Genomic DNA, 24,482 nt, shown 5'->3' on the forward strand with positions numbered 1-24,482 from the left:
CTCTTCCAAACTCTATACGAATATTAAATAGACCATGGCTAAAATATTTCCAACATTATTTTAAATATTTAGTTATGAAACTTATCATCCATATATTAACTAGACTGAAGCCTTTCTCTACCTTTGGCCATCCACATAAAATGTTCTAATTGCACGGTGTTCAAGGGGAAACTCGCCAAATTATGTTATCTTTGTTAAAAGGACAGAAAAATCTCTTGCACTGATGAATGAATGCAACTTCCACATTTTACTGGATTACTACTCATTTCTTGTAATGCACCTTGTCGTAATTTTTGATCGCTGGCAACTTCTAGATAACTAAGGGGCATATTACCAAGCATAAGCGATAATTATCGCTATGCTTGGTTTAGCGGCTATTATTTTAACGCCGTGCATCGCCTATTTTTATCGCTTAGGAGCCTTGCTATTATCAAGGTTTATCTCCTAAGGGATAAAAATCGGCCGCAATGCATGAATATCGCTGAAAAGTCAGCGATATTCATGCATTACCGAGCTAATGCACTTAGCCATGTTATCCACCTACCATTGGATAACATGGCTAAGAACTGCTCAGGGCAGGTGTTAGCTTTTGGAGATATTCGCGCTTAGCGCGAATATTTCCAAAAGTTGGTAATAGGAGATAGCAATGTTAGCGACTGTTTCCAGCCGCTAACATCTTGGCACGCCCACTTTGCATGTCATTAGCGATAATTATCGTTGACATGCAAAGTGGGCCCCAAGATGATCGCTATATCCTACTAGCTGTCGCTAACTGGTGTTAGCAACAGCTACGTAATAGGGCGATAAAATTATCGCCGCTTTAGCGGTAAAAATTCCCGCTAAAGCGGCGATAAGGCCCTTGGTAATATGCCACTAAATTACAGTTCAGAGTATTTTCTAAAACCTAGATTTCAGTGCAAAGATAAACAGTTCACTAGCTGTCGGCTTCCTTCACGAAACCTTCTGTACAGGTATATTCCACGGAGCCCCAAACTCAAATTAGTGTTGGGGTGTAAATTCGAGTTCTAAATAAGAATATGTGGAATTTATCCCACAGGAATGATTTTGCCCACTACATTTATCCATTGCTACCATGAACTTTTCAGAGACACCCACGCACACATAACGTAGCTCGTTTTCACTTTTGCCATGGGTTTTCACACCCATTTTGCTCACATACCGCTCCTGCAACAGCAAATCTACAGTTACCCACAAAGTGTATCTGCATCTACATTTAAGGAAGCGAAATCAGTGCAAATTGCATTTGGACTTTCGATTCTTTCCCACCCCATTTCTCGAGCTGTACCAGGGAGGAATTGCTGATGGGGAAATGTGTCGAAAAGGGGAAAACATGCAGTTCTGTCAACTTTTAAAACAAATCCACTTGCTATACCCTGTGGCCCCACTTGTAAAATGTAATCACTTTGTAAATACGTTGGGGTGAAAATGCAATTCGCTCTAAGGGTATTTTACACGTGTGGTAGTGTTGGGTAATTAATCAACATGACTCAGGAACGAAGGAGGGACAGCCTCTGCGAAATGACTCAAAACATTACCAAGCAATAGCGATCATTATCGCTATTGCTTGGTTAGAGACAAAAATTTACCGCTAAGCTGCAGCGATTTTTACCACAAATAAACCTTTGGTATTATCAAGGTTTATCGCAAATGCGATAAAAATCGCCACAATGCATGAATATCGCTGAAAAGTCAGCGATATTCATGCATTACCGAGCTAATGCTCTTAGCCATGGTATCCACCTCCCATTGGATAACATGGCTAAGAACTGCTCAGGGGCAGGTGTTAGCTTTTGGAGATATTCCCGCTTAGCGCGAATATCTCCAAAAGTTGGTAATAGGAGATAGCGATGTTAGCGACTGTTTCCAGTTGCTAACATCTTGGCACGCCCACTTTGCATGTCATTGGTGATAAATATCACTGACATGCAAAGTGGGTCCCAAGATGGTCGCTATCTCCTACTAGCTGTCGCTAACTGGTGTTAGCGACAGCTAGGTAATAGGGAGATAACTTTATCTCCGCTTTCTTGGCTTTTAAAGCCAAGAAAGCGGAGATAAACCCCCTTGATAATATGCCCCGAAAAGGCAAGGAAAAAATAAGCACTGGTCGTTAAAAATAAAGGGGCAGATTTACAATGACTGGTGCATCCCTGCAAATTAGCAAGGATGCGCCAGTAATTGTGCGCCGCAGCTCCGCCACCCATGATGCGCCACATTTACAATGCGGAGCACCATGGGGCCAAAACGGCACAGATGCATCACGCATCTGTGCCGTAAAAGCGGCGCATTGCTGGAGTTGCATTGCAAGCGCGCTGCAGCTCCAGCAATGCTCTGTGGGGGGCCTATCCTTTCAATGCTGCCTCAAGCCTTACGCCTGCTTCAAGCAGGCGCTTAGTTTTGACGCAACATTGGCCTAAAAGTGACTGAGTGAAATCTTGAAGATTTCACTCAGCCACTTTTAGGAGGCGTTCCTTTGCAGGAACGCCCCCCCCCCCCGCGCCGGAATGCCTCCTTATGACTCAGGGCTTTACAAAGTGACGCATCTCCCAGATGCATCACGTTGTTAATACCCTGCACCATGGTGCATCTTTTGCACAAAAGTGACGCAAGGGCAGAGCAAAAGAGGTGCAAGGGGCTTGTAAATCTGCCCCAATGGTATTTTCACCTTGAAAATCAGGGTAAACGTATTTTACACTGATGTAAAATTAATGCATTTTCATAGAAATCCTCGATATCTGTAAGTTTCCATCTATATCTCTGGGATGTTGAATTATTCCAATTTTAAAGTGTCATAAAAATTGTAGACATGAGTCTACAAATCAAGTTACAGCTTTTAATTGCTTCTCTTTATTTAAGTGTTTCTGTTGGATATTTATGAATAGTTAAAGAGTAAGTCAGACATACTTACAGAATCATAAACATTTCTTCACAACAGCATCTACCTCTACCGTTATCTCGATTGAGCTCTACATGATGCTTCATAGACTGCGATATGGAATTCCCGAAGATAGAAATACAGCCTTGTTACCGACGCCTCGCTTTGTATCTCTAATGAGATGTAAAGTGGGCATTTTGTGTCAAAATAAAACATAAAATGGCGCTAACTGCACTTGTCCGTATTACCAAGCAGGTCCCAAACACCCATAGCGATAAAAAAAGGCGCGCTAAGTGCTTCTGCAAAATGTCAGACTTAGCTATATTTATAAAGGGAGGTGGATTCTGAGGCTAAGTCCACATCTCCCTATTACCAAGGATTACCTTATCGCCACATTTGTATCGCTGGATTTCCAGCGATGTCCCCTTATTTTGCCGCTATCGCTGGATTTGTTATCGCTGTGGAGATAAACGTTGATGATAACGCGTTATCTCAGCGATTTAATCCTGTGATAGCCAGCGATAAGAAAAATAGCGCTAATCGTGCTCAGCGATATTTATCGCTGTGTGTTGATAATATGCCCCTAATATTGTTGACAGAACATCGAAGGACAATATCGAAAGATAAGTGCATATAGAGAAAGTATAGGTTGACTATTCCTAACTCCACATCTATGCACCTTCAAGACACATATACCATTAAGGTACATATATGTGGCGTTAGGTATAGAAATTCTAAACTTACCTTTCAATACTTTGCCCATAGATATTGTGTCTTTGTCCATTGGTTTTCCAGTGTCACTCCTGCCTCATATGCTTTGAAATGTCAATCATGTCCTTATAATTTTAAAAGCCTCTTTTGCTTGCCACATTCCATTGCTGTAAAAGTAAATTGTATGTGCACATTTTTATGGTACCTGCAGAATTCATATACCGTTCTACCAAAGCCTGCTCGCCATGGTCTTCACGATTAATGACATCAATAGAAGTCACAAGATCTTACCTAACACCACCTTGGGATTTCGGATCTATGACTCTTGTCACTCTCAGGTTTCAGCAGTCGGGGGAACCTTGCAGCAGCTGTCAGGTGGGACAGAGACAGTCCCAAACTACCTGTGTCAGGCACACCCCAAGCTGGCTGGCTTCATCGGAGATGGACCGTCCGCAGGAGTCCTCCCTATGGCTAACGTACTTGGCAATTACAGGTTTCCTCAGGTAAGGGATGAGTTTAAACTTGAGTTAAATCCTTGCAAATGTGATTTTTAATAACATGAACGGAGTTTAGTTTGGTATGACCAGTTGCATTACATGTTGATGGCACAATCCATTTTTGAATTTGCATCCATGCCATTGAATTGTTAGCTAATTCTGACTATCAATTGTCGTATCTTAACTTGTTCTCCTTTCTAATGAGTGCTTTTGACATTCTTTATTTAGCACATGGTTGGTGATAATTTTTCAACACACAAAAAAGGCTTATGACTGCTTCTGTCATGCACAGCTTTTTTTTTAAATCAGAGAACGTACAAAAGAATAAATATTTCATTTGATATACATGAAATTAAAGTAATAAGGAAAAAAGAGTAAAAGAGAAAAAAATCTATGTCAAACGTTTAATGGCTGTACAATTATTCAATTCCCTGTAATACCAGGACATACTATAGGGCAGATTTATGTTAACTGGCGCATCCCCAGGGATGCGCCAGTTAACATGCGCCACAGCTCCGCCAGCCATGGTGCGCCACATTTATAATGTGGCGCACCATGGTGCAAAAACGGCACAGATGCGTGACGCATCTGTGCCGGAAATGTGGCGCATTGCTGGAGTTGCGTCGCAAGCGCGACGCAGCTCCAGCAAGGCTCGGGGGTGCCCCATTTTAACAATGCTGCATCAAGACCTACGCCTGCTTCAAGCAGGCGCAGGCTTTTGACGCAGCATTGGCTTAGAAGTGACTGAGTGAAATCTCATAGATTTCACTCAGCCACTTTTGCGAGGCGCACCTGCCCCGGAACGCCCACCCTGCGCCGGAACGCCCACAAGCGGCGCAGGGCTTTACAACGTGACGCATCTGCCTAGATGCGTCACGTTGTAAATCGTTCGTAGGGATGCGCCACGTTTACGCCGCCTTGCGTGACGCAACAGCGGCGTAAACGTTGCGCAAGGGCCTCATAAATCTGCCCCTATATGTCTTGACACTAACGTTCAGTTAGAAAGAATTCTGGTCCATATTCTCTGCCACCAATCATAAGCAAAAGAAAAGTCGTTTGAGCAAAATCTCCTAGCAATAGTCAGTATGGCATCCCTGGTACCATAGAAAGTGCAATGCCACTTTTTGACCTATAGCCTCCACACATAGCATTGGGTGTCAAATTTGAGTCCAAAGCAATTTTCAGATATTTGGATACTGTGGAACATAAGTCAGTAAAGGAGATTAAACAATCCCATTAATTAACCCCCTAATTTAGCAATGTTATCCTGTGTGTAATAAAGACCAAATATTTGCTTGTATTGCATGAGAACATTATTAGAGACTACTGGAACAGTATAGACTACTCAATGAACGAAATAAAGTGCCTGCCAAAGTATAGAATGGATACGGAAGGTTGCTGAACCTGGCCCTCTCCGCACGGTCACACACATTTTTTTGCCTTTTATCCTACAATTTTTCACTGAATTACTCCCAGACAGTCACACAACAGAGGGATTAGGAGTGACTGAATGAGACATCAGCTGACAGGGTGGGTGGGGTCAGAGCTAAGCACAGCCCACTTTCAACAGGATAGCCTGTTCTCTACCTTCAAAGGGCCTAATTAACCTTCATTGTTACTTTAGCTAGCTTGGAACCAAGGCAGGAAATTCCATGCCCTTTAAAGTTACTGTCTAGAAGCTTCTCCCACCTTCCGGAAAACAGGGTACCGGGGTATAAAAGTATGACCTCAAACACCAATTCTTCAGGTCACTTCTGGACATATGGACACTCTGCCAGGAGTTGGACTTCAGTTCTGAAGGAAGGACAGCCACTCTGGTGGGCTGTTGCTCTGCAAGACTGCGGACCTGGCTGGATTGCTGCCTGTTTGTCCTGCTTCTCTGCTACTTTCTTTCTTGGAACAAGGACTAGATCTTCAACTGTCCCAGGACAGGAGTTAGTTTGCTGTCCTCTAGTTCAGAATCACAGGGACACAATATTCTTTCACCGTCTTGACCCCACACCTGGACCCAGCCAGTGTGAGTCCAGACCCTCCAAGTGGTGCCCCTCCAATCCTGGACCATTGGAAGTGGTGCTAAAAGTGCCCAGATAGTCCAAAATCCCAAAGTGCTCTGAGAACCAGTAGGAGACCAGGAACAACCTGTTTGTCTATCCACCTGAGTTGCATTGCCAATGGGATTGACTTTGCAGCTTTTCCAGCTCTGTTCTTTTGCGCAGCAGCAAATCCATTTCAGGTGACCTTCACCAAAGGGGTATCCTTCCTCATGGAACTGTGTTTGGCTACAGCCTTCTGACGCCCCACTGGAGATTTTCCGCATCCATTTCTGAGACCGAATGTAGAACTCTTCACTGTGGCTTCAACCCATGGCTATTCTGGTGATTACGCTCCCTCATCGGAATCCTACATCCTGCAACCTTGCCCAGCTGAACTTTACATTCTCAAAGCATTTTTCTCAAGAATCCAAGTCCAAAGGTAAGCACTGAGTGGGCCAAACCCACTTCTTATTTCCGAACGGTGCTCCATCTGCCTTCTTTTTCACCTTTGGCCAGGTCTCCCACAATCTGATGTCCACAGTTGGTGATTTGATCTTTTACTTTCTAGTTTTTACCAAAACTTTAAAAACTCATAACTCCAGTTCTACTGTTTAGATTTTTGGCATTTTAGTGTCAAATAATTTATATAAATATACTCTATTGGATTTTGTTGTTTTGTCACTATATTACTGTATGTGTAATGCATAAACACTCTACACAATGCCTCTAAGTTAAGCCTGTCTGTTTTTTGTGCCAAGCAACTCAGGTTTAAGCAGAGGTAAATTTAGGGAATTTTTGTGGTTCACCCTGCATGGGAACGACCAAGGGCTCACACCCCACTCAACCAACAACCCACTTTCTAAGACAGATCAATAATCTGAAGCCTAACTGTGAACATATTTCCTCCTTTTTCTTGGTAAGACAAAAAAGATTGAAAATGACTTAAGGGCTGCATTGGATCTCCTTCCCGCTCCTCCACTCGGCAACCCCCACCCTTCAGTTTGTCCTGAGTGTCCTACTCACTCCCCTAAAAACAACTGGGCAGATTTACAAGCCCCTTGTTCTTCTTGTATGCTGCCGTTGCGTCACTTTTGTGACGCAGCGGCGGCGCAAAAGATGTGCCATGCTGCGGGGTATTTACAATGTGACGCATCTGGGAGATGCGTCACGTTGTAAAGCCCTGCGCCAGAAGGAGTCGTTCCTGCGCAGGGGGTTGGGGGGCGGGGCGTTCCGGCACTGGAAGACCTCCTAAATGTGACTGAGTGAAATCTACAAGATTTTACTCAGTCACTTTTGGGCCCATGCTGCGTCAAAACCCTGCGCCTGCTTGAAGCAGGCATAAGGATTGCCGCAGCATTGTAAGAATAGGGCCCCCCAGAGCATTGCTGGAGCTGCGTCGTGCTTGCGATGCAACTCCAGCAATGCACCGCGTTTACAGCACAGTTGCGTCACATTTCTGTGCCGTTTTTGCCCATGGTGTGCCGCATTGTAAATGAGGCGCATGCATGGTGACGGAGGCATGGTGCACAATAACTGACGCATCCTTGCTGACATGCAGGGATGCACCAGTTATCGTAAATCTGCCCCATTGAATTGTGGTGCTGATTCAAAACCTATGATGAAGCTACCATATTAAAAATACTGTCTACTCTCAAACCCTAAAACGACTTAATTGATCATTGGGATGTTGGGTTTTTAGGTATGGTCAGGAAGATTGGCGCTCAGACTGGTATGCTTTTCTGGGTTGTATGTGCTGTCGGTATAAATGGTGCTGCTAGGTCGGGGGAACTACCCATTATCCCCCGTTGTTTTGTGAATCAGGAACACCCAACAGTTTGATAGGCACAGTCCTAGGCACACGTGGTGGGGATACAAAGAAGTTGCGGTAGTCTCTAATGGTAAAATATTCTGAGGTCAACATCACATGGGCCCCACTTGGACGGGTTTCTAGTCGAGATAGCCAGGTGCGTGGACTGGAAGAACAGAGCGTAGCGGGTTTGAAACGGCTTGAATTGACCTTAAATAATGAGCCTTCAAGCGGTATGTAGACGGGAGGGCGGGTGCGCCAGTCTGCTCGTCCTGTGGAGAGGTCCGGCGATCCTAGGTCGGTGCCTGGCTATCCCGACTCGGAACACGTCCAAGTGTGATCCTTAGACAAAACACACCCTCCTTCTGTTCCTGTACCAAGACCATCTAGTTCCCCATATTACCTACTTCACTGAGCTTAGAGGCTGGCGTCTCGCCCTTCTTAGCTCATCGCATCACCCAAGGCCGGATTGGATTTCTCACCGGCACTGAGGGGCCTTATTCACGTACCTTCAAACAGTATAACAGCCCTGAAGAGTCACAAGCCTTTGCGTTGTGATGAAACACTTGTTGGCTGATTCTTTGATTCTATATGATTTTTTCTCATTACATTTCTCTCAAGAACACACTGAAGACTTCAATGGTCCACCACCCTCGAATCTCTTCAATGAGATTAAAACCTCACTGCTTCCATTCTGGACCAAAATAGTAAACACTTTGATAAGTCAAGGTACCATACCAGAATGCCTATTTACCACAAAAAACCTGTTCTATATCTCAATAATAGAACATCTTGAACATCCCCCGCCTTCCTCAATGGTGAGGATACTTAAGGTATTAGCAACACTCTGTTGTACTTTCAGGGTGTTCCTATCCCCTTCCTTTAATAACACTGTTATCTGTATCTATCTTCCGCCACAAGTTCCTAACACCCAATCCCCATAAAAAGTGTATGAAAAGTGGGAAGGTACCTTACGGAAACAACAGCCAGGTAACTACTGATAGGTACTCATCAGTGTGTTCCACTTATCATCATCAGTGACATTTCCACTGAAATCCAAATCAATGTGAAAATAATGTCCCCAACTCAATTGGAGAAACATCTAAAAAACCTGAAAAACCTGACCCCTGAGTCAGAGCCCCCTGCATCAATTGTCTGGCTCTAACCCACTAAAAACGAGCTAGACAACCACTAGCATTATATCCAATTTTATTCACTGCTGGGTGTCTGCTCACATTAAAAACAAAGAACTACTGTCGTACTTCTATTATATGAAGCCAACATGTTTCATTGCCTAACAATACTTATAGGCAACTTCTTCAGAGCTAGGGGTCAGTCCATGCCACACTGTGACTTCACAGATTGATACCTGTGGAACATAGACACAGAAAACACATACACAAAAAACACAGAGTGACACCCATCAGTAATTGCTCTATGAACTGCAGTTCACTCCTTTTTGTAATTGCTCATTGGACAAGGAAACCAAAAATGTATATTTAGCTGGAGGTTGCGACCTTCTGGCATACCAACAGCCACCAGTTCGGGACATTTGTACGCATCCACGTATTACAATATTTACAACTCTGTACCAGTCCACATATTTATACTGGTTTTATATACTGCAAGGCCAATCCAATTTCATGCAGAGGAGTCAATCATCCCTTATCACTGGTTTATTGCATTCAATTCCTCATATCTTTATGGTGGTAAATAATTACTGCCACCCTTACATCCACATTGTGGGCTTTTTTCACACGATTGACACCCCCAGCCGACGGACACCACAGACATGCTCTTCTAAGATGTCAGTTCTCATAACTATGTGTTGGCAACTACCTTGTTCCACTCAGTGACGTCATTCAAACTCTGTCGGTCCGCCCTTTCCTGATAAATCCATCTGGCCTCCCTGGTGATCAATCTGCTTTCAATACTCAGTGCTTCCCCCCATACTTTCTCCAAGACGACCCATTTCATATCTCTATGGTGGTGTTTCTGTTCTCGGTAATGCACCACCAGACGGGTAGTTAATTTGCTGGCTTTAATGGTACTCAGATGTTCCTGGATCCTGATTTTTATCTTGCGTGTTGTCAGACCAATATAGTGAAGCCCACAAGGGCATGTCAACCGGTATATAACGTTAGCGCTATTACAGTTAGTAAATGTATTCATATACCACGTTCTCCCGTCTACCAGTTGCACATTACTCACTTTCTCTGTAAAATCACAAACAGAGCATCCCCCACAAGGGGGATGCCCAGTAGGGAGTCCTGTGGTCTCCAACTCTTGCCTCGGGCGGGTGTGTACCAGTTGGTCCTGCAGGTTTTTAGATCTTTTAAAAGCAAATCTGGGGCTGGCATAGTAAAGCAATTAGTGCTCAACAGGTGCCAATGTTTCCTGAGAATTTGGCGTACCCCTGTGGATAGTGGATCAAATGTAGAAACCACTGGAAGGCACTCCCCTTTCTCTTTGACATTCCTCTCCAGCAAGGCTGCTCTAGGTATGTTTAATGCCCTTCTGGGAGCTCTGTTTACAATTTTCCTGGGGTATGCACAGTTCTCAAGCTTACCCGTCAGTTCTGTTCCTTGCTCTACAAACTTCTCTGTGGTGTGACAAATCCTCAGATAATGGAGGAATTGGCCCACAGGCAAATTGTCCCGTAGGGCACGAGGATGGAAAGACCTATAATGCAGTAGGGAGTTCTTATCAGTTGGCTTTTGATGTACATTAGTACACATCCGATTCTCACTGCACAGATGTCAAGATCCAAATAAGTCGCCATGTCCCTACTGATCTTCCAGGTAAATTTCAGGCATTTGCCCAATCCATTCAGCCAAGTAAGAAATTCATGAAGGTTAGTCTCAGTGCCAGACCAGATACACAACACATCATCTATAAACCATTTCCAGAGACAGATGTTATTCTGGAAGGGGTTAGATGCATGGTTGATGTAGTTTGCTTCAAACTGGCCTACATAAATGCAGGCCAGACTGGGGGCAAAAGTTGCCCCAATTGAAGTATGTTAGACGGACCGGGAGGGTCGGCCGAGGACAAGGGGAGAGGTCTCCGGGGAGAGCCGTCTCCAGCGATCGTACAGACAAGTAACTTCCCCCCCCACAGATGTACACCACACAAGGATAAGGTTCAGCGTTAATTTATAAGCAATTCTTTAAGTACGGTGAAATGGTACAAGGAGGTCTGGACTCAGGGGTCCCCTCTATTCTAGTCTCTTGGTTGGGTAAGGGGGTAGCGGGACAGTCTCGTTACCAATCGGGTGGATCTGGTGGTAGATGAAATAGCTCACAATCCTCGAGCTCGGCGTTCTAGATGATCGGGCCGCGGCGGAGCCAGCAGGTCCCGGGATGGTTGAAGGTAGCGACGGTCCGCGGCGGAGCCAGCAGGTCCCGATGAAGGTGGTGGTTACAAACGGTCCGCGGCCACGCCAGCAGGTCCCGACGACGATGAAGGTTTCAGAAGGTTGCGGCAGCGCCAGCAGGCAGGTCGATAGTTCGCAAGGCAGGGCTACGGCAGCGCCAGTAGTCCGTCAAGGATGAGTTCTTCACTGCGTCTCTCGACTCCAGGATACAACTGCCTTCCTGCTCTGGAGCTGCCCCAGTTATAGGTCTGGCGCCCTTTGATGTCCGGACCCTCGCACTTGGAGGTCGGGAGGTCCGGGATGAGGGAGTCCAGACACCCAGCAGGGGGGTGGAGCCAGCGCCTGGGGGAGCTGGGGGCGATCGGCACCTGGCGGGGGAGAGCCATCGACACCTCTTTCTCCCATTGACCTGCCAAGTAGTCCGCTCACCTCCTGGGTGGATGGTGGTGCCGGGATGTCGGGGCCTGGCCAGGCCCAGGGTTAGGGTCGATCGGAGGCCACGCGGCCTCGTGGTGCTGTGTCCAAGATGGTGCCCAGGCCGGGCGAGAGGGCCGGTAGGGAATCGGGCCCATGGTGTGGAGATGTTCAGGGGCAGGGGTCCCATATGAAACGGGAAACGGGTGGTTGTTGCGTGTAACACCTGAAGAGCCGGGCTCGGGCCTGGTCGTGCGGGGGAGAGCAAGCCTTACACGTGGCCTGTCCAACAAAGTACCAGACACTTGAAGGTACATCTGCTGGTTGTACTTGAAGAAATTCATGGTCAGAGCTATTTCCACACATTGGAGTACAAACGATTGGGGAGTGTCATAAGACTACTCACACGCCACCAGGGCCCACGCTGCTGCCACCAGCGTGGCTTCCTGGTGTATGCTTGTATATAATGATTCCATAACGATTGTTATCAAGAATTGATGTTCAGGGTCATACTCAAGGCTTTCCAAGATATTCAAGATAGATGTGGTGTCCTGCAGGTAGGACGGTTGGGTAATGACACACTCCCTCAGAAAAAAGTCAGAGAATTGCTCCAACACGGACTGAATACTTGAAACAATCAGGCGGCCCGGTGGAGGCCATTGCGCTTTATCTATTTTGGCCAGTTTATCGAATGCTGGGACTCTTGGTTTCATGTTAATCAGAAAATCTGCTTCCTTAGAAGTGACCCATTTCTTTTCTTTCGCCCCTGTCACTAGTCCACTTATTAGATCCTGTATCTCTCCAGTGGGACCAAGGGCCTATAATTTTGACGGCCCCCAGTAACCACAACACCTCTGCCTCATAATCACTAGTGTTCATCACGACCATATCAGCCGGTTTGATGGTCAGTGAATTGTTGTTTTGTAAAGATTTAACTGCTGTCGACTCTGGCTTGCTCATATTGCTAAACCCATGTCTGCTCTTGGCCTTCTCCAGGCTGCCAATGTCCCGTAGTACTTCCTCTTCAAACACCTGTACCTCCGGGCCCACCGAGCTAAGAGGATGGCAAAAGGAAGAGGGGCGATGCAAATTGGTGGTAAATACAAAGGGAGGATCACATTCTTTATCAGCAAATAATTTTTTTAGTTTAATTTTTCTCATTACTTCAAAAAATTCACTCCTGCACTTAAAGCTGTCATGTACAGGAGTAGTTACGAACCCAAGACCTTTATTAAGGACTTGGCGTTCATCGTTTGTCAACATATGGTCAGATAAATTCAACTCTATGTCGTTCTCTACAGTAGTCAAAAATCCAGTGGTTTCTTGCCTCTGCTGCGTGCAACCCGAGGGAGTAGGTTTCCCATGTTTGGTTCAAATTCTGGCGAGCCCTGCCTCTCCCCCTCTGGATGCCCCCTCCCCCTCTTCCTCGACCTCTCTGGTGCTGTCCTAAAAAAGAGCGGAAGAATGTACGGACCACTGGACGGACCACCATGGACGGACCACGGACCACCATGGACCACCATGGACGGACCACTTCATGGTCCCTCTCCGCCTACCAGGAGCCTTCAAGAAACTCCACAAACCCACTACCTTTACCAGGGACAGGGCATGGTCCAGACTCTCCACAGAGGATTGGGCCAGAACCCTGAACTCCACTACCCCTACCTCTTCGGAAGACCCGGTCACCGCAGACAGGAAATTCAGGGAGTGGATCGCCACTTCACTGGACTCCATCCTCCGCATAAAAACCCTTGAGGATAAAAACGGGAAACTAGGATCTGCCCCATGGTACACCCCGGAACTCCGGACTCTCCGCAAAAACTGCAAAAAAGCAGAGCGGCTATGGAGGAAAGACTGGCAGCACGCCAGCAAGGAAGCCTATCAGAGGTCGGTGAGAATCTATAAATCAACCCTGAAGCTCACTAAAGCCTCACACTATGACACTAGAATAAAAAACTCCACCAACTCGGCAAGGGAATCCTTTCTCATTGCCAAAGAGCTATTGAAAATACCAGCTCCACCCTCCTCCAACACACCCCCTGCGGACAGAAGTGACGAACTGGCTACCTACTTTAACTCCAAAATCGCCCGTATTCTAGTCTCCCTCCCCCCTCCCTGCCTGCCGAACCACATGGACAATGATGCACCCACCAACCGCGCAGGAAACAGCTTGCATCCTCAGCTGACCGCTTTTAGGGCAGTAACACTGAACGAAGTAGGCACAACCATGGCCAAAATGAAAAGCGGATCCCCTCTGGATCCCGCCCCCATCAGATTCCTGAAAACAGTAGCCCCTGTCATCGTGCCTACGATCACGGAGCTGATAAACATCTCGCTCTCTCAAGGCTCGGTCCCCCCCAGCTGAAAGAGTGCAGTAGTCAAGGCACTCCTAAAAAAACCTCATCTGGACCCTGCCGACATGGCGAACTACCGGCCAATCTCACTCCTCCCTTGCATCAGCAAAATGGCCGAGAAACTGGTCAATGGGCAACTGTCACAGTTTCTAGAATCAAATAACCTCCTGCGGCAGTCCCAAACCGGGTTCCGCCCGGGCCACGGCACAGATACCGCCTTTCTCGCCGCCATCGAGGAGGCAAGGTGCATTCTGGATTCAGGAGGGTCAGTGGCAGTGACCCTCCTGGATCTCAGCGCAGCCTTTGACACAGTAAACCATTGTGTCCTACTCCATCGGCTGGCCGCGGCAGGGCTCGCAGGTTCGGCGCTCACGTGGATAGAATCCTTCCTTTTCGGGCGCTCGTTCCAGGTATGGGATGGCAACTCCCACTCTGCCTCCCTCCCCCTCACGAGCGGTGTCCCCCAGGGGTCATCACTAAGCCCCACTTTATTTAATACATACATGGCCCCTCTCGAAGACGTGGTCGCCCCCTTCGGGATCAAGATAGTGAGCTACGCGGACGACACGCAACTGGTCGTCTCACTCTCCCATCTGGACAACCATCCTGACAATCTGCTGAACTGCCTCAAGGAAATTCACAACTGGATGTGCGAGTCATCGCTCAAACTAAACGGGTCAAAGACAGAAGTCATGCTTTTGGGCAAGCAATGGACCACCATCCCCCCATCGGTCTGGCCAGACGTGTTCGGGGAAATTCCCACCCCGAAACAAGAAATTAAGACCCTAGGAGTCTGGCTAGAACCCGAGCTGTCGCTGAAAACTCAAGCATCCAAAACAGCAGGTACCTGCTTTGGTCTCATGCGCTCCATCCGCAGGATCCCCCCACTACTTCCGCCCCTATCTAGGAAACTCCTGGTCCAAGGTCTGATCCTTGCGCGGCTGGACTACAGCAACATGGTATATCTGGGAGCTCCTGAAGCCACCATGGCTAAACTCCAGCGCACGCAGAACGCAGCCGCCCGGCTCCTTATGAACCTCCCTTCCAGAGTATCAGCCAAACCAGCGATCAAGGCCCTCCACTGGCTTCCAATACGTCAAAGGGTCGAATTCAAGGCCCTGTGCACTGCACACAAACTGCTCAACGGTCTTGGCCCTGCTATTCTGAGAGACCTGGTCACTCCATACAAGGCCCCCAGGTCCCTTCGCTCGGATAACGAGCGTCTGGCCAACGTCCCCAGATACAGGAAGACTCGTACCGGCGGCCGACGCTTTTCTGTCAAAGCATCCTCTGGGTGGAACTCACTTCCCCTCCCCCTGCGGATGGAACCCAGTCATCTTATTTTCAGGAAAAAACTGAAAACTCTGCTATTCCCAAAATAAAGTTCCCTTTTCCCTCTGGTCTTCACAAATGTTATAGCGCGGGGATGGCTCCGGGTCACCAGGCGCTCTACAAATCGCTAAATAAATAAATAATGTACCTAGATCCTCGTCTGATCTATCCTAAGGATTAAATCTCACTCTGCCCTGGTTAGAGGTGGAAGGTTGGGCACTACTCTCGTCTTCTTCACTGCTCGTATTCTTGAAGGTCCAATTCTGGGGTGTCCTTCTACCTTGTCATCTCCCCCCCCCCCCCCCCTGAACTACCAGAATGCCTCTAGCCAGGAAAGGTTAACCCCATTCCTAAAAAACCAACAGCAGACGAAAAGGGTCCAAATAACTTTTGCCTGACCTCCAGCATCTCAACTCTTTCTAAGTTCATTGAGAAGTGTGTCCATATCCAGCTAAGCAATCACATTGAAAAATTCCAACTCTTGGACCAATATCAATTTGGATTCTGTCAGGGACACAACACTAAATCGGTCCTCAAGCACATAGTTGATGACGCTTTACAAATGCTTGATCAAAATGAATCCTGTCAGCTAATTCTCCTCCACTGCTCCTCAGCATTTGATATGATCAAACATGACAATATCCTGGATTTACTTGAAAACAGGATGGGGCTCTCCAGTCCTGTTCTAGGTTGGTTTGCCTCCTTCCTACACAATAGATCGCAAAGAATAAAGATTAATCACTCCCTGTCCAACACCACATCAGTCTAGTTAGGGGTTACACAGGGTTCCTCTCTTTCACCCACTATCTTAAACCTGTTGATAGAACCGTTAACTAAAATCCTGCAAATTTCAAGCATTAATTATCACATGTATGCCGATGAAACCCAACTTTACCTGCAAATCTCCTGCTTGGAGGATATTAGATCCCTTAACGCAACTCTTCAAAACACTCAAAATTAGCTCACATGCAACCATCTCAAACTAAACACTCTCAAAACCGAATTCCTTTTAATTTCACCCCCAAACTATTTCTAGACATTGATGACTGGTTGAAACATTTAACTGTCCTCAATTGCATTCTGCTTGTCCTCGATTCCACAAAATCTCTGGGAATTACACTTGATAAGAATCTGAGCATGCAAGATCACAGCAGCTCAGCCACCAAAAGAGCTAACTTTCAACTGAGCATCTTACGGAAAATCAAACCCTTCCTCCCTGTGGATGACTTCAAATCAGTTGTCCAAGCCTTACTGATTCCCAGACTGGACTATGGACCTAGAACTAAGATGGGCCCCCTGAGAGCCTCATTTAATGTAGCGACAAGTCTCTGCAAGTTCTAAACACAATACACATATCATACCCGATTTGTAATCTCTAAGCTGGCTCCCCTATGAGGCAAGAATCCATCTAAAAATTGCCTGTTTAACACACAAAGCCATTCACCCCAACACCTCGAAATACATTGCACAAAAATTGGGGTTGGAAAGTCTCACTAGTACCTCTGGAAGCATCTTATCTTTTCTGCTGAAACTACAGAAATTAAAGAAGAAAAAAACGTACAATTGTGCCTTATCGGGTATTGCGCAGATAATTTAAAATTCCCTACCATCGGAAACCAGAATCAACCCGTCATCTGAATCAGACAAAAAACAAGTGACAAATGCTATTGATGAACACATTCGTGAACAAGCTACCATTATCTTGACTCTCCCACACCGATAAGTCAATCTGGATGCACTGGTAATCTATCTCCTGACACTATGCCTACTCTGTTGATTTCTCTAGTGGACTAGAAGGATTCCTTCACCCTGCCTGGGTACAGCCTCATCTGGAACTATCATTGTGATCGAAATTATTGTTTTTATGGCCTGCCCTACCACTCTCCCTCACCTTTTTCTTTGTTTATACCGTTTGGATGGGCTCCTGTTAGCTTCCCTGCCTACTTCCCATGGCCTTCTGTACTTTTATTGTGATTGTTGTATGGTTTATTACTGTTCTGATTTACCTGTTCACTCACCTGCATATATGTAAAGCACTCTGATACCCTTTTGGGTCAGGTTTGCGCTATATAAAACTCTAATAAATAAAAATAAAAAATTAAAAATAGTGTACTCGCTTCAAATATGTCCAGAAGATCAGGGACCTTTAGGCAAACTTCTGGGTTATGAGAAAAATAATCCTGAAATTGATGACCTGGAGGTGGAAATTGTAAATAAAAATGATGTCTAGGCAAAGGTTTTACACTTTGGACCATCATACAATTGACTGATCCAAGATATTTATTACAATTTGCCAATCTTACAGTCCCCATAGAGAAAGATAGAAGAATGTTTACTTGGGTCCAAGATAATGACTTTCCCAACAAATATTTAATTGTTAAGATATTTCAAGAGACCAGCAAAACTTTGATACAAAATAAGAGCACGTTAGATTCCCTAAATATGTAATGCCTCTAATCCTAGCCAGTACATTGCATCACGGCTGGTTAAACAGATATCAAACATCAGAAATCAGGGAGATGAGCTGTTATTAAGGAGTGTCAACTGCTACCACATCATGAACCAAACATAGGTTGAAGTAGAACTAGTTGATAGCTGATAGCTTGTCAAGGCTTTATGTCCTAGAAAGTACAGCAGTTAAAACTCATAAAAGCCCATTTAATGGCTAAACACTAATACTAAGGGTGTTGCCACAGTGTTGGTGAACTAACTTTATACTGTAATAGAGAACCTAAATCAACCTGAGCAACCTGGATTCATGCCTGCTCGGTTGACTAAACATGACTTTAGGTGTCTAAACACAAAATGCCACAAATCGAATGAAGTAGTTGTAACTAGATGCCCAAAAAGGCATTCAAATCTCTTGAATGGCCATTCTTATTTTCAGACCTGTGCAGGACAGGGAGCTTCTGTTCGTCACATGCATCAGTCTTCTGCATAAGGCACCAAAAGCGAGAGTGAGGAATAATAGCTAGGTGTGGGCAGTGAACTCCACTACGCTAGCGGAGTTTGCAGCGTGCTGTCAACTCAGCGTTCCGCTGGCAGTGCGGAGTTTCCCCAAAAAACTCATGGCAGAGTCTGCCCCAGCCTCCCACTTACCATATGAAGAGAATTGGTGCTGGACTGGCGTGCAGACTCTTCCTGAATGCAGCCTTGATGGGCGTCAACTCTTGAGTCACCATCCATCACCGCGAGCCATCCGACTTGCATCGACGTCACGAGCGTGTCATGTTTTCCACCCAATCCTGCATAATTCATTTGAAATACAACCCAGCTCTGACTGTGGTAGCAAATTGAGAGGCGGGAAACCCACAGATGTCTGTTTGTTTTTTGCGTCCTATTTTAAACTTTTTGCACAAGTTGATGAAGTGGCTGGGGAGGGGGGCAGCTAGCGAGTGGGCGATGGAAGCTTAAGGAAGGGCTAGAGGATCGGAGGGGAGGAGGAGAGGAGAGCACGGAGCCATGTTGATAATAAAGGGTATCATCTGTGATGTTACTGATATTATACGGTTATTGTCCTTGTTGCTATGGCTGTGTTCCCTGTTTGGCAGACTACCATTGATGATTGGGCATCATGCCATGGAAGAACAGGGCCATGTCAGAGGTATTTATGGAGGTGTGGTACCTAGACAGCGATCAGTGTCCACAAGATCTGTGGCATCGACATGGCAAACAGCCACATTTAAGATAGTTTGAGCATGATTACTAGGAGATGCCAGTGAGATCTTTGGAAATATAGGTTAACTTGAGAGGATTCAAAAGTTGGAACATTTGGGTGCCAGATGGAATGATGCCATTAGAATGGCTATCAATAGATTACTCATTTGGAAAATGCCAATAATATAAATATAATAAATTGAAATGTGATGTGATGAAACAAAGGTACATTTAGTGACATCCTGCAATGTTCCCTCCAGGAAATTTGAACATTTTCTAAATCCATTGCTAAAAAAGTAAACACTAAATCTATCAAATGTTGATTAACAATACTCATCAGGAGCTTGAGAAATTTAGGAGTGGCTCTGAAAGACATTTTGGGTCTCGGCATGATGTGGATTGGATGACAACTAGATGGTGCCCCATTCAATTAGATCAAGATGTTGTTGTGTAATCAGAAGAAAGATCTTACATCAATATATATATATATATATATATATATATATATATATATATATATATATATATATATATATATATATATATATATATATATATATATATATATATATATACAGTTTACATTTATGCAATTTTTGCACAGAATGGCACTTTGACACTTTATAATGCTGATAATACAAATTGCACATTGCACTTGCACTTTATCAGGATGTTTACTTGCATATTTGCACGAGATTGCGTAGTTTGCACAGTGTATGGGTTTTATTTAAATGAATTATTCAGTTTCTCTTTAAATGTATGTGAACAAGGCTCTCTTCGCTTGGGTCTGCTTGCATTATAAGCAATCATTTTATTTGCGTCTAATTGTATTTACTTTGTCGCATTTATTGGCCATTGTATATATTGTTATAAATAATGAATTTTAACTAACTCATTCTTTATATATTATGGATTTTAACCATCTAATGTAGTAGAGATCATTTGTTAACATGTATGTTTGGAAAACAGACTTTGTAGTGCTTACAATGGAGTATGTCCTTTCTTTCCATGATCACATGGTGTAGTGTTTGAAAAAAAGAAAAAAATGCTAATGAAAAAAATGTTAATTGACACATCGAAAAAAAACTGTGAAGCTCTGGGTACTTAAATGTGAATGCCGCACTAACTGACTGTCTGTGAGCAAGGGCGGATGCCCGAAACGCGTCAGATTTTGTTGGACTAGACTTTAATAAACCCTGTGCCTTCATTTACGTTTTGGATTCGTGTGGTCTTTCTGGGTCGATGAAATGCGAGGTCAACTAGGGAACTCAAATAGGGAGGTCAAACTCACTTTTAGCCCGAACGGCTGAATGGATTTCCACCAAACTTGGCAAAATTGTAGGGACTGGTAGCCCGATGTGCCTTTGCTATGTCTCAAGATATGTGCTACAGTGGATTTTGAGTAATTTAGGTTCAAAAATATATATATATCTATAAGCGCGCCCCGGTACGCGCACCGGGGCACGAACCAGCGCGCTACGCGAGTTCGCGTGCGGAAAGCTAATTGGCTCTCGGGTGTCTGTCAACATTCCAAACAGTCCGGAGCGGCCGCCATCTTGTGTCTCAGTAGCATCGAGACACAAGAGGTGGCAAAAACAAAGGGGGAAATGACCAAAAGGGGGCAGAGTAGACCCCCCTGACCACCTAGGTTTGATGTGGGGGCCATAAAAGGGCCCCGCGGGGCAAAACATTTTTTTTTTTATTTGCGTGGGGGAGCACCCAGGACGCGCACCGGGGAGCGTACCGGGAAGCGTACCATGGGGGATAAAGAATGACAGAGTTTTTAAAACATGTAGCCTTTTTTTATAAATTGGAGGTAGTTCTAAAAAGAACAGTTTTTTTGTTCTTCTTTTTGTTGTTTTATATTTTTTAAATGTTTTTTTGAACATTTTGTACTTTTTTGGGCTTTTATTAACAATTTTATATATTTTTTGTTAATTTTATGGGGAGAAACAAAAAACAGGGAATTGTAAACGGCTCAACTGGAGCAATAAAAAATCAGGAAAAAATTATGTTTTTGGGGGGAAATTGTGGTTGTCACCAGCACGGTTGATGAGCTTTATGCTTTGCTCACCATAGGTGATTGTTTTACCACAGAATATACAAGTGATCCTGTATTGCCCAAACTGGGGTTGTATGTTTGGGACCATCTCCCTTGTCTCTGGTCCCGATGGAGTGGGTTGCTTTCTTTTGGAGGTGCTGGGTGAAGATTGGGGAGGGTTTCTGGCCAGTTCTCGGACCTCTGTCGCAGCATAGTTGTTAGGATGCCGGCGCTGCATGTGGCGAATCATGGTGTTATTGCCAAATGAGTATTTCTTGTTAGGGTTCCCCCTTGAAAGTTCAGTGCCACAGATTAGGCAAGTAACCCTTGGCGCATTCACTTTTTTTGAGGCCCGTTGGGATGGATAAAAACTCCCATATAATGTGCTGCTTTGGCCTATATGGGGTATTATCTTCTGGCAGGAATGTCCTCCCCCCCTCCTCCTCCTCCTCCTCCTCCTCCTCCTCCTCCTCTTCTTCATCTCCACCACTGTGGTGTTGTGGTGGTCCTCTTGGTGGTGATGGTGGTGGTGGCTGAGATGCTCCTGCTGCTGCTGCTACTGAAGCCATTTTTCAGTCCAAAAAGGTACAGAGAGGTCTTTCAACAGGTCTTCTTCACTTAAAGTACAAAGTGAGAATGAGGAAAAAAGGTGGGGGCTTTCATCATTAGGAAAAAAAAACTGTCCTGAACCAATGAAAAGTGTTATTTTCAGGTCACATGACCAGGGCTGCCATCATTTAGAAACCAAAAATGTCCTGAACCAATAAAAAGTGTTATTTTTAGGTCACATGACCCGACGCGCTTACGCTACGCGCCCCCAGGCGCGTCGCGAAGCTCGTCGGATGCTTACGTTGCGCGATCTTATGCGCTCGAGTGCTTCCGGGTGCGTTTACGCTGTGTGTATCACGTGGATGCGGCTTCGCGATATGTCACAATGATGTTTTCGTTCGCGGCAAAAGCGCTTACTGGTGCGCTCACCGGGACGCGCACCGGGAGCGCTCCAGGGCAAAAAAAAAACAAAAAAACCATGAACAATATACATAAAAAAAAAGTATTACATTAATATACAATATAGGATTCATTATAAAAAATATTACATTTCATAGCTATAGAAATTTGCTATTAAAAAACCTTTGAAATTCACTGAAAAAACCAAAGGTTTCACACCAGTTATAGTTAGGAATTAGCATTTAAAAAACCTATGAAATTCACTGAAAAAACCATAGGTTTCACACCAGTTATAGTTGGGAATTAGCATTTAAAAAACCTATTAAATTCACTGAAAAAACCATAGGTTTCACACCAGTTATAGTTAGCTGGAAATTTTACTGACATAAAACCATTTAAATTCCCACGTTATAGTTAGTTGGACTCACTATAACTTGCGCGCCTGCAATGCACTGCTGATGACATCACATATTACATCACTCATGACATGGTCAGTGACAAAGGGTCAAAGGGGCTCTTTATTGACTGAACATTATTTTTAAATGAAAATCTGATTTGCAAACTTAATCCAACTTTGTGTGTGCAAAAAATAAATGACGACTCATTTGATTGTCAGTGAAGGGCAAAACATTGTGTAGTTTCTCATAAATGAACTGGCCAATCTTCATTTGTAGAACTGCCCTTGAGATGTTGCAGTTTATGGTTTTTCTTATTTTGTCTATTAGCGGTATCAACATCAATTTAGATTGTACATTTGATAGCCATGCATCATTACAATCTTTGAATTCAAGAGAAAGATTTGCATGAAAACAGGCATCATTTCTATTGGGCCATATAGCGAACAAATAATTTGAAGAATGGTTTACCTTTAACATGTACCATTGACCATTGGTTCATAGAATCACCTTCAGATTTAAGTAAACATCAAAGGGTATTTTGTATGATTACAGTAACTTCTCCCTTCCTTGTAAGAAACTGAATGTTTTCACTCTACAATTAAACAAGTTTCCTTGACACAATATTTGAACAGGCCACCTACTTGAGGCTAGTTGTAAACTTAATGTAATTTCCTTTTAGAGTTAAGACCTTTACTTTTTGAACTGGTAATCTGAAGAGGACTTGTCATATTATTAATTTATCGACTCTAGAGCAGTACCAACATTGCACTACAGCATTACTTATTTTTTGTACTATAGAATGAAGTGGGGATGAAGTGGGGTGTGTATCCAGCTTTTACATATTGATTTATTTCAATTCTATTAGCTACTTGGAAAACACCCAAGCACGAATGCATAGATACAACATCACTATAAAACCCATCTGTTGTAGATGACCATGTTATATTCAATTAGTATACCACTGTCTGGACAGCAATACTTACTGATGGAGAAGTGTGGTTCACTGGTTAGAGCAGGCAGACCCTGAAGCAGAGGTCAGACCCGGGACCAGGGTTCAATTCCCGACGCGGCAGGGTCTTGAGCTCAAATGTCCACGGACTCGATAATTCTCGCTTCGGTGCCTGACCTAATCATGGGTTCACACTATGCAACTCTGGGCATTAAGCTTGCTTAATCTCCACAACGGCCCCCCGCGGCGGGATGCCTGGCTTTCACCTTGGAGATGCCCGTTAGGGGCTATCTCACAGGGAAAAGCCAGGACGGGTTCCCAAGGCAAGCGCCGAGATGCCTCCGGGTAGTCGAGCGCTATATAAGAACATACAAAAAAAAAAAAAGTAGTTTATGCCATATTTACAATTATAAACATATCCTTTGTTGTTTTCTTACTGATAATAATGTTTTAGGATTGTGCGGATAATATTCCAAAGGCTGCTCAATGACTGGAGGCGCTTCACATGCTGATTGTTCAATGCGCAACAGCAATGACTTTAATAAAAGACCCCTCCTGAGTCATTGAAAAGGTTGAAAGTTGCAGTGTTCTGCAGTGACTCTGCAGAATTGTGTCCCCAATGTGACCGCCAAACGTGACGCCAAAAGACGCATGGGGCCTTTGCCTAATTACTAACTGATTAAAAATTTGGATTGACTTGGAAAAAAGACTCATGGTAACAGTACATGTGCCTGAACATGTGCCTGCACATACTTTGTATGCTGTCATTGTGTGAGGACTTTGTGATAAAAAAGGTAATCATGAACAAATTCCTTGAATGGTTTGATTCCTCAAGGGTCAGTGTACACTCTATATAAATCACCTAGCTGAATGTGATATGGGCAAGTATTTAATCATGCATTATGATGTTGGCTAACCTTTCACTGATAGATATGACGAACAAGTATAGGATTGACCACTGCCTTGTTATGACTGATGTTTTAATTACAAATAAATAATACATGAAGAGTAAAAATTGCCAAGGCAAATAGATCTAGCATTGATCGCCAGACTTTTGGCTTTTGCAATGGCT

General features: G+C 44.6%; 1 protein-coding gene across 1 annotated transcript in view; it reads left to right on the forward strand.

Annotated features, from left to right (window-relative positions):
- LOC147684523 (extracellular calcium-sensing receptor-like) overlaps positions 1-24,482 on the forward strand; it is a 77,460-nt gene that overhangs the window by 24,811 nt on the left and 28,167 nt on the right. Inside the window, exon 2 of the mRNA XM_086939684.1 lies at positions 3,816-4,107. Coding sequence (XP_086795810.1) covers positions 3,816-4,107 — 292 coding nt within the window. The remainder of the gene's footprint in view (positions 1-3,815; positions 4,108-24,482) is intronic.

The sequence above is a fragment of the Lissotriton vulgaris genome, chromosome 10 (genome assembly GCF_964263255.1).
Source record: "Lissotriton vulgaris chromosome 10, aLisVul1.2, whole genome shotgun sequence".
NCBI lineage: Eukaryota > Metazoa > Chordata > Amphibia > Caudata > Salamandridae > Lissotriton > Lissotriton vulgaris.